The sequence below is a fragment of the Lepisma saccharinum genome, chromosome 8 (assembly GCF_977018435.1).
Source record: "Lepisma saccharinum chromosome 8, izLepSacc3.1, whole genome shotgun sequence".
Lineage (NCBI taxonomy): Eukaryota > Metazoa > Arthropoda > Insecta > Zygentoma > Lepismatidae > Lepisma > Lepisma saccharinum.
Genome location: NC_139236.1, coordinates 47107214 through 47121674, shown reverse-complemented (window position 1 = coordinate 47121674; position 14461 = coordinate 47107214). Strand labels below are relative to the sequence as shown.

The 14461-nt window shown below is 38.5% G+C and overlaps 1 protein-coding gene across 1 annotated transcript in view; it reads left to right on the top strand.

Moving 5' to 3' along the window:
- Positions 1 to 389: 389 nt before the first annotated feature.
- Positions 390 to 14461, top strand: part of LOC145991765 (methyl farnesoate epoxidase-like) — a 143558-nt gene continuing 129486 nt past the window's right edge. Inside the window, exons 1-2 of the mRNA XM_083127817.1 lie at positions 390 to 530; positions 5528 to 5699. Of these exons, the coding sequence (XP_082983943.1) occupies positions 390 to 530; positions 5528 to 5699 (313 nt within the window). The remainder of the gene's footprint in view (positions 531 to 5527; positions 5700 to 14461) is intronic.

Below are 14461 nucleotides of genomic sequence, written 5' to 3'. Positions count from 1 at the left end.
CTCTCACGGCTGTCATGTTACTTGGACATAGGTAGGCGTTGCTGTGGGCTTTGACAGCTTACATGTCACCATCTGGTTATTCACCAATGGTGTAACAAAGAAATCTGGGATTCGACGATTCAACGATCATCCACCAAGGGCATGTTGCAATATTTATCTCAATAAAAACTAACAACAGTGCCTTAGTCTGAATTGGAAACCAGAATAATAGGCTTTTTAGCATTGATGGCGCCAGAAGATGCAATGCGTTACTTCCACACACCATTGTCTTTATGTCAACACCCACTTCAAAACCTCCAATTGTCATCTCAAAAATAATAACAAAAGAAATAATAAATGACCCAGATCTTTGACAAAATACACTCCCTGAGTTCAATAGGAGCTCCGCCATGGGGCAAAAGTTGATGAAAGAAGTTGCACAGGTCCAAACCCAGGTCACACTTCTGCAAGAACAAACCGCACTAGTAGAAACAACAGGCTTCAACATCGAGGATGCCATAGCATTATTGCGAACAAAGGTAGCGACTCCGGTATTTAGTGGAGGCTAAACACTGGCTGCTGGAACTGAACTCGTGCGATATCTAACGCCTGAAGACAGACAGTTGGTTTATGGTCGTCTTCGCTTTTATTTCACTTCGTCAATTTCATCCTCATATTCGCGATTTGGAAGAAGTGGCACAAAAGCGAAGTAAAATAAACCAAATCAATCAATCAATAAATACAGGGTGTAAGCCTGTTTCAAACACTGATTAAGAACTTCAAGTAAAATAATACATTTAAGTCCGGGATTAGGCGTGGATGTTCTCTTGTGAGAATTCCTTCGTCAGTTCATCTACTGACGATTCATTCTAGCATTTGTGATTAACCAGAAGGGTCAGAAAAGTAGCAGTTGTTCCAATAGCTTTAGAAACAGGTTTTCAAACTCACCACAAGCATCCCTCTGATCCAAAACATGGTTAACCCAAGCCTTTCAACCTCTCCAATAATAATTTCAATAAACATTTTTCACTTGCTAACACTTCGTGGAATGTTTCCATAAATCCTGCACATCAAACTCTACCAGTAAACTGACGATTTTCCTGATGTGACCACCACATCGCCAGAACTTCCGTCAGTCAAACACGGCATAGTAAAAGTTCAAAAGAAACTCAATACAATGTAAACCATAGGCTAGAAATTTTCACCAGAAAATGACTGTAGAATTTATTCTATGAAAGTTTGATTTTTTACGGTACCAAAGAACTTAAAAATTTCTTAAGAAGCACTTCTTAAGGACTTTCAGATGTAAGCGAAACATGTCGCTTGAAACGAACCGTAAGGAATAAACTTAACCGAAATCAAATCTAAGTGATGCTAGTGTCGCCTCGGTCAGTTGGTCGCTTATGTGCATGATTTTGTATTGTGTCGCTTAAGTGTGAAAACCCCATGTCACTTTGTTCTGAAAGCTGACTTATATATTACTGCATTAAAAGTAAACCTCGGTTTTTAGGTTCTAAAAAGTGTGCTTTGACCGGTAGGTTCATAAAATAGGCTCTGAAAATTCTAAGATAGGTTCTAAAAACCCTAAAATAGGTCCTAAAAATCTATACTTAAGCTCGAAAAATCCTGAAGTAAGTTAAAAGAAAACATATCATAGTTCAAAATTCCTGAAAAATGTTGATTAGGTATAGTCACCAGCAATGAAAATGGGACACCTACCATATCCTTGAATACACACTATCTTGCATAACTTTATTTGTTGCCTAACCCTAGAGCGATGGCAGAACTTACGATTGGAAATTTGCTATTAAAATCCACTCTTCGTCGTATAGTTAGGCAACAATCTTTTTTCATATTATTCACAGTCAAACTCCTCAATTTTGTCTGTGAGGATCATCTTATATCCTGAAAATAATCTTTCGACAATAACGTAGTCAGTGGTGCAAACTTCAATGCTGAAATGTTAGTATGCAAGGCGTGAATGCCACAAAGCACCGAAGTGACGCGAAAGTGAGCAAGACCACACATATCCGAGGTACAGGTATCAGTGGCACCAGACATCTTGCTTCATGTTTAGAGCTTTGAAAAATCACCATGGACTTGGAGGAAGGGAAATCGACAGAGAGTACGTTTCAAACACGTTCGTCATTGAATTGTTCGTTACCAAACAAAGCAAATGCCTCTGTGTGACATAAAAATTCTGTAAAACTTTAAAAATATATAGAAACCTAAAAATAGGCTAAATCTAAACATAAACCTAAAATAGGTTCTAACAAGCAAATTGTAGGTTTTTTAAGTACTATAAAACTTCATCAGTTGCTACATTTTTTAACGAAACGCTGACATAGCTTATTATTTCTCATATACCTTTAAAGGAAAAAATAGGTATAAAACCTAAAATCCGAGGTCTTATTATAAGTATCACTATTTTTGCAGTGCGATATACAGTACTCACCAGCAGAATCATTTATTAGAAACTTCCAAATTCGTCTCGGCAATCAAAACGTATGAGTATTGCTACACTACAGTAAAGAGGAGGAAAGCTTAATACAAGAAGAAAGACAAACCAATAAAAAAAATGTGAAATTCCTTTTTTAAGAAAATTAACTTTTCCTTGGGCCGTTGTTAAGAGCAATTTTTACAAAATTACCCAACCTCTTGGTGATGAAAATCAGTTTATACGGCAATAATAACTGTTAGTAATGAGGGTCTTTCTTGACCTCTGACAAGTTTCTTTATATATATATATATATAAATGCTTGTATAAGCCTGGTTCACACGCATGCTCATTAATGTATAGTATGATTGTGTAAGCTGAGGTTTTGTGCGTAGATGCACGCATAATTAAGATTTTTTTTACACACAATTATGATATACTTCCTCTCGATGCGACTCGCTTTGTTAATATACCACACGCAAGCCCCCATAACGTCTCCATATACGAGGGTTATTCGGAAATGATCGGCCTATGGCGGGAAAGAAAATATTAACGAATGAAAAATCTTGCCTGGTTTGCAAAAGTTATCGATACCCTGTCTCAGATATCCCTGGAGCAGGCGAACGAAAACAAGTCTCTGCGCAAGTGGTGACAAGAGACGGCTCCACCAATGAACTCGCGGGAGGAAACTGTATTGCGTGAAGAGGGGGAAAGCGACTGAAGTTACCAGGCTTCGAGCAGCGTGTACTTCTTCGCTCTGCCCGCTCGATTTTCTTCCCTTCTCTGACGTTATGCGTGGTCTTGCTGCAGAGATACCTGGACAGGGTATAGGTTACTTCTCAGCACAATCGCTTTGTGAGATGAAGCCTTTTGGTATACATTGGGACAATTTTTAAATATGTCTAGATCAGAAAAAGTACCCGCCTGACACACCACCCGTTAGCACTTTATTTTTGGTTCCAATGACGATATTCTTGGCAGAACTTCATGTGAGAGGGATAATGGACATCATTAGAAATAAGGTGTGATATGTAGGATGGGTGTCCTGACTTCTCCTAACGAAACCGCTGCAGTAGAGATTTTTCCATTTGCAAGAAACTTCTTTCTAGGATTCACAGCACATTTATCACCCATGTTATTCTATCCATTCCCACCACTCATTACGAGCACTTCCTTATGGACATTTCCACTCAATTTTTTTACAGCAATTTTAAAAACTACACCCTGGAAAAATGATTCCTGCAAGTTCTCGCGTTTCTCTGCGTTCAGTTGAAGGCAAATACGAGTCTTCCAAAGTTACGAGGCTAGCGTTGCGCTAAAAACACGCCCCGCCATGTTAATAAGTCACTACTTAGAGAGCTCGTTTGTCGTCAGCTTCGAGCGTCCAGTTTCTGGGGGTAGCCACGGAGAGCCAACGTGTGCAGCAGTTTTACAAATCTGTACAGACTTAGATAATAGAGGAAGGAGAGCGATATAATGGAAGGGAAAGCTATGCTTTGTAATGATCATACTTCTAAAAAAATATCCCTGTTTCTCACGTGCAAGATAAATGAAAAGGTTCAGCTGCATACGTGTTCTCAGGTCATGCGAAAAATATTGCTTGACAAATTGGTTACTGACCAAATTTTCAAAATATATTTTAACGTAATTTATCGAAATTTACGGTTAACTATGTAGTACAAAATAAGAATTTTCACATTCTTCACTTTATTTATAAAGCCTATTTTACTTTCCTTTCCATAAAGCAATTTCAGTTTGTGTTTCATTTCCGTTGCACAAATTATGATCAAATATTTTTGTGAAGATAAGAGAAATTACACTGAGAAGATTACATCAGTTGCACAGTACATATCAATACTTGGTTTATATATAATTATTCCAACGAAATAATGTGTATAACATTATACCGCATTCTGAAATGGTACGATACATTTTGAATTTTGTACTGCGAAAAAGAGCCTCCTCATTTCTTTTCCCGGATCACATTAATTGGTTGGTTCACGACATCACCACTAGGGATCCTATCGAGACGAGAGTTGAGAGTTGTAAATGTCTGTCTCGTGTTTATTTGTAAATGTCTCGTTGACAATCTCGTCTCGATTTATAAACATCCGTCTCGTTTTCGTCTCAAGTCTCGAAAAATATAGAATTTACAACGTATGCACAGTGTTATCGCACAAACCTTCACAGTGCATAGGGATTATAAAGACAAAAACTTTTCTAAATGTTATTATTTTTATTTGTTTGTTTCACTCCTTGTTTCGAAGCTACGAGCCCCTTCAAAAACTGGATATTAGTGATGGGTCGTTTGACTCCCTCTTGGGAGCTGTGAACTGCCCGCTCCTTCGGGGTGAACGAGCAGTTCCTCTGTGGTCGTTCCTCGTTCCTCGGAGTCGTGAGCTTTCCGTGTGTTGCTCCAGCAGTTTCCGCTCGCAGTCGTCGTTCACTCCCAAGTACCTGCGAGAGAGAGCGACGGTGCTTTGTTTCTGCTTGCCGTATTGTTGTGGCGGTTTTCCACAGAGAAATGCGCGCAACTCTATTTATAACAACAATACAGTAGTGGAACAACAAGTGAGTGAGAGATGGTATGGTTATTCACTTTTAACACTTACTGTGACATGTTTTCGTAACGTGAGAATAACTATAAAAGGAACTTCGCAGGTAGAAACAAGCTCAGATGAAACACACGGGGTTCCTTTTCTGTGCTCTTCTTTATTGAAATGTATTTTTTAATCGGCAGAACTACTATAGTAAAGAAAAGGGGGGAGGACTGAGGAGAGCGTGTGAATGAAAGTGATATTATTTGAAATCCTTACCATTATGTCCTCCAATATCTTATGGGTGTTTGTTTGACCGTTTATCCAATTGCATGGACATCCCTAAGTGGAGGGGCAAGGGGGCGACGACACCCTGCAAAATGATTTGCAAAATACAATTCTGTCCCTTGGTGCAAGATAATGGGAACCCACAAATTAACAAAAAATAAGTTATGGTTGTTTTGCAAACTTACATGATCCTACCTTTCATCCGGCATTGTCAGAGTTCGCATCCGACACTGGCATCTACATTTTCTATCGTGTACTAATTTATACCATCATCACTTTTTCGTAGCAAGATAGTGGTAACCCACAGGGCAAGAAGGCCGCCAATTCAGTGAAGGGTGTGCATCTATCGGAGCAATTAGAAAGTGAATTTCCGGAAGAAGAATGTGATTTGGAAGATAGTGAAGCATCATACAAACCATCAAACAGTGGGAGTTCCACAGATGACGAAGAAAGTGTATGTATTATTGGGTTTTTTATATAGTCATTCCAGTAGTTTTGTGGCATAACATAATATTACACCAATATATTATTGTTGTGTTGAATACCATTGTCTTGCTCCTGATTTACTGGGATTTTTTTTCTTTTTGTTCATTGCAGATCGTGTCCATGGTCTCAGATGATGCATAAATTTGCAATATATATATATATATATATATATATTAATTGAAGAAAACTGTCGTTTACTGCAGGAAATTTAAAACCTCCGCGTACAGTCAACGGCAAAGATAATGGTAGGCAAATTGTTCATCGCTATTTTCATTACTTTTTTTATTCTACATCCTGTGTTGTTTTAAGGAATGAATTTATGTTGATTCGAAGTAGTTATTACCCTCTGGTTAGTAACGTATTTATTTCAATTCATTTTCATCACATTGTGTAATACAGACCGAATAAAAATGGTGATGGACAATTCGCCTACTGTTTCTCTCGCCGTTGGATGTACCTTTTTATACCGTATCGCCTCTTATATTGCAGAAATTGTGTTGTAAACAAGACTGTTCTAAACATATTGTCATTTTAAAATTTGCAAAGAAAATATTATGACGAAAATAAATGTAATTCTAGAAAAGGCATTTTTGTAACAATACGTTATTGCCAGTCAGAACCAATGATTGGCAATGAACAAGGCTGTTAAGAAGTTCAGCCGTTGATCTGTTACCAGTTTTGCTTTGTCAGCCTAATGGGAAAATCCTCTATCGAGTGGCTGAATTATAGTAAATACTACTATACTGTTAGGACATAATTCATCTCCATGGAGCACACATTTTTGCACTGGAAGTTATAAGATACTTGTTTTATACAGTAACAAATGACTTTGCTGTCGCTTTCACGGCCCATGCTAGGTTTACGGGACGAGCAGAAGTCCTGTCTGCACGCATATCTAAGTGATGTCGTCAGAGGATCTCTAGTCTGTGCAGAGGACGTTTTCCAATCAGTGACGTAGGAGGTGAATTTCAGCGGTGTTCAAAGGCGTGTTTCTCGAGCACCAAAACAAATATTGCCGAGATATTTCGCGCATCTCATTTTTGTGTCATTATCCGTAAAATGAATGGATTTAAAACGTTTTTCATGTCAAAAGTGGAAATGTCCATTTGCGGAGTAAAAAAATCAGGGAAATGTACGTCAGAATCATGTGACCACATTCCAGGTTCTTACTGTTCCTTCTCGACGTTTTCTTTTTACACGTGAATGTTGATTTCCGAACTACCCTCTTGTTAGAGCATCACTCACGAACAAATTAAACAAAACAAAAGCGTGACGAATTTCCTGGTACAACAAGCCTACTACAACTGTATCAAATGCACGCACACAACTATCCCAATGCATAGGCGTTTCATTACGCTAGTTGTAATTAGGGATATACGCACTTTTCTCCTTCGTCGCTTTTCTACCAATTGGGTATTAATGAATTGGACGATGGGAGCCACGCAGGGCTCGATCCTGGAACATATGATTTTGTAGCGCGTTACTCAAACAATTCCTCATTGAGGGTGACCTGTATATGCCTGTTAAAACATTTAACAAAAATAAATTCTGTGAAGTTAATCCGTCCATTGTCCATAACATTTACAAAAGTTTGTCAATTTTTAGTGTCACGTTACTACTGGTTTCTACCGTAAGGAGTTTCGTTAGTGTTGCTATACTTTTGGGACAAGGACCGTTCCAATTTTACAGAAAACTCGGCAAAATTTGCCCATTCTTAGCGATACGATATACTGTTTACGGGCCCATCTGGCGCCTGCCCTATAGCTCTATCTGTCCACTAATCATCTTCGGGTGTATGTAGCTCGATGAGTGTCAACAATCTCAGTTGCGAAGCAAACGTTTGTCACGTACCCGCGTCCGGCTTCTTTAAACACCACATCGTTACCTTTTATATCGGACTAGTTTTCTTATACAGGTCGGAATCTATCCGTTCTATCCTCGAACAGATTGTATTCTATTATCGAATTATTTATTCTTCACGATAATTTTGTATTGCGTTGCGGCTTTTTCTGATCAATTCGGTATCTTGACGTCACCAGCGCATGTATTACCGCTATTCCAAGAACGTAGCTTGCGTAAATTTACTTTATGCTGTGGAAAGATTAAACATATTGTTAGCGGTGAGGATTAGGTACCTGGGTTAAGACATTGGGTCGCCTTATTGCTGACTCTTCTGGTGATTATCAAACGGAAGGTCTTGGTTGGTTTTAGGTGAAGACCTCTCCCCCTTTCAAGTTTCCGAAGTGATCCTCAGACAGCTAAGTCTTTGTCCAATGGGTTAAGACCCAGTTGGCGGGACTGTTGGAGCGGAGTGCACACGGGTTAAGACCCTATATGTCTCAATGTTTCTGTCAAATTTCAGCGCTTTTAAAACAGGAGTTTGTTGATTTGGTTGCCATGTAGTCTTCAACTGTCTGAGGGTTGTTAAGGCAATAATTTGGATTTTTGCCTTTTTGGCTTTCCATAATTTATAAGTAATATATCATAACTATTCTTTAATTTTTAGTAATCTTCTGAAATCATAATATTCCTTAATATTTGCAGCGTTAGTTATTTAGCAAAATATAATTAATATCAGTTTCTAATTATGTCCACAAAATGTCCAGTTGGGAAAGAGGCCGTCGTATAGGAGCATCCTGAATACTTGAATACGATAAGGTGGTGTTCCTATAGGAGAGTCCTTACTTGACGATGACAGGAAAGTCATGCTCGTAGAGAGGTATCTGTCATGTTGTAGGGGTAACATCGCTCTCCCATTACAACATTGCCAAACGTAGCAAGTTTTTGTCAGTTATTTTTATTAGTTTGTTTGTACAGTATTTGGCTGTTTTGTGTACTAATTGGCCGTGCTTTGTGTACTATTGTGCAACTTTTAATCCAGTAACGGTGTTGATCAACTCTCTATCTCTCTCTTGTTTAACTGTATGTTTGGCAACATCCCACACTCATTTGTTTCGTTCCGCCAGCAACGTTCTCTGCTTTATGACACGAAAATGTCCGATGTTTGTCAAAGATTATTCAACTGATCACCGATTCGTTGTTTCCCAGCCGCCCGCTGAAAATGGGAAAGTTATAGTACTGATCTCTACCGTAACTACTGCTGTAGTTTTGTAACAAGAGCCGTTCGAAAAGGGGATTGGTTAACTTTATGTAGCTCGTAAATTGACGAGAAAACTCGTTCTAAGAACTTTCTGCCTTAAAACGTTTTAAATTTTAGATCTCTGGCTTTATGGCTATTATTCGTCAGGATGAAAATGATAAAATAGGTGTAGTTAGAAACAGATCCCGCTTTATTTAAGATTCCCATGTAGGGTTTCTGGTAATACTTCACATACAGCGGCCTCCTAATTCCTTTTTCACTGGTTGCTACACTATGTATAAATGTCGTTGTACGTGGATGTTTCTCCAAATCAATTCATTGAAATTAAACTAAATGTTCCCTTCCAGTTTTCATTTTTTGAAGCACGTGAAATGAAAAAATCACTATGAAATTCAGATTAATTCTAACGAAACTGATGTAGAAAATGCTGCGTGGAAAACGATTGATTGGGACCTGTAGCTTGCTTCTAAACAATTTCCACGAAGTTTCCACCATTGTGTCCCTCATTCCGTGAACATTGTTGAATTAGAAATTGGAGGGAAATGATCTCTTTCAAGGCAAAGCATTACAATTCTAAGGTTCATTTACAGAAATGATCGCTTGGGAATAAAACCATAGTGTCTTGTCCAGAGGTCAGGGGTTTGAATCCCTGCCTGGGCAATGATGTTCTCTTTCTGAATGTCCCTTCATCAATTTCATCATTCATCCACGTTTTCGCGATTAGCCAAAAGTGGCAGGAAAGCGAAGTAAAGTAAGCCAAATCCATCTAACAATCAATCAATCTTTCCGTGTAATTATCCTATCGCACACATTTACTCGATCATGGGCGTCGACTTTGGGAGAGGAGCAAGGCATTTTCTGCCCCCCCAAAAAACATCAACGGGGAAGAATACCGTTTTGGCCCCTCCCCCTGCAATATTCATCCTTAATTATTAACTAAGAATCAACCATTAATAGTCGTTTAAAAATTTTGAATGGATATTGGGAATTGTTATGTGTAATTGTCAAGGCAATTGTTTTCCTAGTTGTTGCTACGAGGCACAAAAAGTATTGTTCAACTTTCTTCTAACTTAGATTGTTGATTTTTTTTTAAATATATATATATATATATATATATATATATATATATATATATATGCAGTGAGCAAAGGTCTTTGTGTGAGCAATTCATAAATATGGACAAGTTTGTGATTAAATGTAAGAAACATAAAGATAATACAGACTCAAGTAATCATTATTGTTCCCTCATACAGGGTGTCCCTAAAGGTACTTTACAACTTTGATGTCATACAGCACAACTTACAAATGACATAAAGAAACATACCATGCCCCCAGTGCTGATCTACAAACCGCAAAACCCCGCAGTGCAAGGGGGCCAGAGACAAGTAAGCCTTTAGGGGGGCCTCAGCCATTGGCATAATAGAGGGTTTGAAAATACATATGTGAAAAATAAACGTATTTACTCAGGAGTACAGAAACGAATACAATATATATAGGCAAGACTAAAGTTAAAGTTCCCTGTCCATATAGCACCGTGCCTTGAAGGCACATTTACGCTATACAGCCCCACATATTTTCGATGTCGGCCATCTTCGAGCTGATGTGATCAGCACCCCGCTCCACCGACCCGGTACCATTTGATTTGAGGCTGGGTGAACCCTGGAGCCGCTTTATGCGTGGACAAAGCCGGAAAACTTCCTACCTTAGATCACCTACTCCGGTTTTCCCGCGTTTCAGTCAGACTAGAATCAAATCAGGCTACAATTTCACAAGAAGTGCAGTGGTGAAGGTTTCTTCAACTTATCTCTAATCAGGAAAGATTGTATGATTGTACAAATGTGTGATTTTCCAAGCGTGGGAAAACAGTGTCATTCATATATATATATATATATATATATATATATATATATATATATATATATATATATATATGAATGACACTCCTTTATGTCAATTGTAATATATATATATATATATATATATATATATATATATATATATATATATATATACGTATATATATATATATATATCACTTCACCCCCTTCCCATTTAAAAATTTTGAGTTGAATTCAATATGGCGGACATTTGCTTGGGACACACCAATGTGGTTCCCCCTAAACCTAACCTGTTTCTATCATGACCAATTGTACCCAACCTAACTTGATTTGATTTTGATTAGATTTAGTTTATTTTACTTCGCGTTTTGTGCCTCTTGGCTAATTTGCGAAGATGGGGATAAGTGATGAAATGATGAAATTGATGAATGGACATTCACAAACAACCAAGCCCGACCGGGATTCGAACCCGGGACCCTTGGCGTCGCAGCGCGATGTGCTAACCACTCGGCAACAGGGTCGGGCCCAACCTAACTCCTTTACTATTTATAGGGAGTGTTAAGGGACTATTGAATCACTCTCTAGGCTCTTATATGTGACTTTGTCAACATGATATCAAGAATCTCTCTCTCACACACACACAGACATTATAGATGTGTATGCATATATAAATATGTGCTTTTGCAGATGCTACCTTATGGGGACACTCGTCAGTTGTGAATCCACCTTATGGGGACCGCACCGACTTGTGGGGACCAAAATCCGGTCCCCACAAGGAAATCGTTACGAAAATATATTTAGAAGCCTCGGATCACTGCCCTTGAATTTTTGAGGAATGATAATGGAATTACCTAATAGGAAATACTTGCAAGAACCTGATGGATAGCATCCTTACTTGGGAAAATTTGTTTTTCACGTGTCCCCATAGGGTGGCAAATTTCAATGCAACGTGTGGGATGAGCTTACTATTTTCCACACCAGGTGGCAGAAAAATCGCGTCCGCGTTACACACCCACACGCTCTGGTTTTATCGCCCTTGTCGGTACCCGGGGGGAAGTGGAGTAAGGCGGGAGGTTTCGGGTGGTGGTGCGGTGAGAGGGGGAGCGCATACACACGATTTCTTTCCGAGTAGACCTTGTGGGTACCGGAGAATCACCTCCCGGTCAAAGGCCAAGATATTGAAGGTGTATCGGCGCTCGTCAGGAGAGGTTGAGACAGTGTCTGGCTGAAGGTCACTTTTTACCCCAGAGCTTTCTGGAATTCGATTTCTGAAATACTTTTAATTCTTATTATTTGGCGCCATTACCCTCTATCTAAATCTATGTTTCGCAACCGGTGTTCCTCCACAAGGTCACGGGTGTACTGCGAACTTTTCTTGTAGTAACAAATTGAATGTAAATTATTTAATCTGACTACCATGCGAGAGATCCGGGTTCGATCCCCAGCGGGGGAGAACCAGTATATTTTCCACCTGTTCAAGCGGTTCTGGCGCCCACCCAGCGTCGTATAAAGTTGGTACCTGGAGAAAACTTTTGGCTAAAGAAGGTGGCCATGGACGTGGTGCTGATCACTTCACCCCCACCTTCGACCGTGATCAAGAAAGTGTAGGGTCCAAACTCCACACCCACTTTACTCCTTCATGGCATGCCTTGATGGCAAGGGTCAGTTTGTTATTACACATACATAATCTCTACAGGCGTTTCGGATCCATATAATCAGCTGCATGAATCGTTTCAATAATAATAATAATAATAATACCAAAAGTACCTATGAGTGCAGTGAATTGTATTATTATTATTATTATTATTATTATTAGTAGTAGTAGTAGTAGTTGTAGTAGTAGTAGTAGTAGTAGTAGTAGTAGTATTTTTAACTGATTATATTGTAACTCATTCCTAAACTTTTAATTTATATCAACAGTGCCGTAATGTATGTTTTTTAGATAAATAAATTTTATGATGTGCCGTGTTCAATACTGGATAATTTATGGTATTCTGCGAGGACAAGAAGGTTGCGGAACATTGCTCAACCTTTACTTTTACAGATGATCGAGTATTTTGAGGGGTTTAGAATTATCAGAAGGAAAAAGAGGGGAACACTATACTTTCGGAGGTATTTTCTTATGCCCTGGTACCTTAAAATTAACTCAGGGCGTGAGTTCCGCGATATTTCTTTTACGGATTCCCTTTTTGATTCATCCTTTATTTTCCTTATTTTTTTTGTTTACAGTAACTCACTGCGACATTGGCATAAAGAACCAAATTTGTTCGGTTTTCCTGAACAACGTTGATTTTACAGCATTCTACGAGGAGATAAGTAAGATTAAAATAAACGTTAATAATAGTAGAAGGTAAATGTGTGTTAGTGTTCAACATTAATAATATTTATGAATACAGATACAAAATCACATAAGTGTGTAATTGGTTTTGTAATGTTTTGTTTGGATAGGTTACATTGTGTTTCGTGTGCCTTAATGTTAGTGTTAGTGTCAAAAGAAAGTCATGAGCTAACAAGACGTCCGTTAAAAGTGAAAAGTTAGAGAGGCCCTATCACGGGTAAATACATGTTGTTCAGTTATTTTTTCCACTTATTTCTCTTTGATGCAACCTCGATAGCGAGAAAAGATTAAGATTCAGTTGAAGTGAAGAAACTTCTTTTGGTACTTAATTACTGCGATGTGTAGGGAGTAAAACCACAGACTTAAAAACGAGTGAAGAACAACGTTAATACCTATTTTGTTCTTTGTTTCTTGACTGTAAACTTACTGTTCTCTAGGACACAGCCTATATATTATGCAAGTTCTGTCCCAAAAGTAATTAGACCAATTCTAGAAAAATCGTTTTGTTGAAGGTACTGGTGTGTTTAAGGGGGCTATCGAATTTGAACTTTCTCAGAACATTCTCTGCACATAAATACTATCAATTAAATTCAATACCAATTTTTTTTGCCCGACCCTGTGGCCGAGTGGTTAGCACATCGCGCTGCGACGCCAAGGGTCCCGGGTTCGAATCCCGGTCGGTTGGTTGTTTGTGAATGTCCATTCATCAATTTCATCATTTCATCACTCATCCCCATCTTCGCAAATTAGCCTAGAGGCACAAAACGCGAAGTCAAATAAATTAAATCAATCAAAAAATCAATACCAATTTATGTGATGTACAAATGTGAATAGAATTTATATATTTTCACATATGCCTTTTTGAATGTAACAATGCTATTGTACGTTTAATACGAGGGCCACTATTTATATTTTGAGCCTTGGCAACATTGATTGAAGTTAGGTGCGATTTGACGTTTGCACGTAATCGTCTGGCATTATTGACCATAACGTACTTCAAACGTTTTGTCAATAGCTTGATTTGTGTTGTTTATGTTGCCTTGGAGATTGCGCGACAACAATAAAATGGAATTAACTCGTGAACATTTTCGTGCGATGAATTTTTACGATTTTCGACGTGGATTATCAAGACAAGAGTGCATCGATCAACTTTCTTCCACATTTGGCGATGAAGTCCCATCCTTTGCCACTGTGAGACGCTGGTATAATGAATTTAATCGTGGCCGCCATTCGCTCACCGACGAGATTCGCGAAGGTCGTCCAAAATCAGTTGTTGTTCAAGAAAACATTGATGCTGTGCAAAACCTAATACTGCAAGATCGTCATGTGACATACTGTGAGATTGAGGCAACCATAGACATTAGTTCCACCAGCATATATAAAATATTACATGATCATTTAGCTGTGAGAAAGGTATGTTCTCGTTGGATCCCACACAATTTGACAAAAACTCAAAAA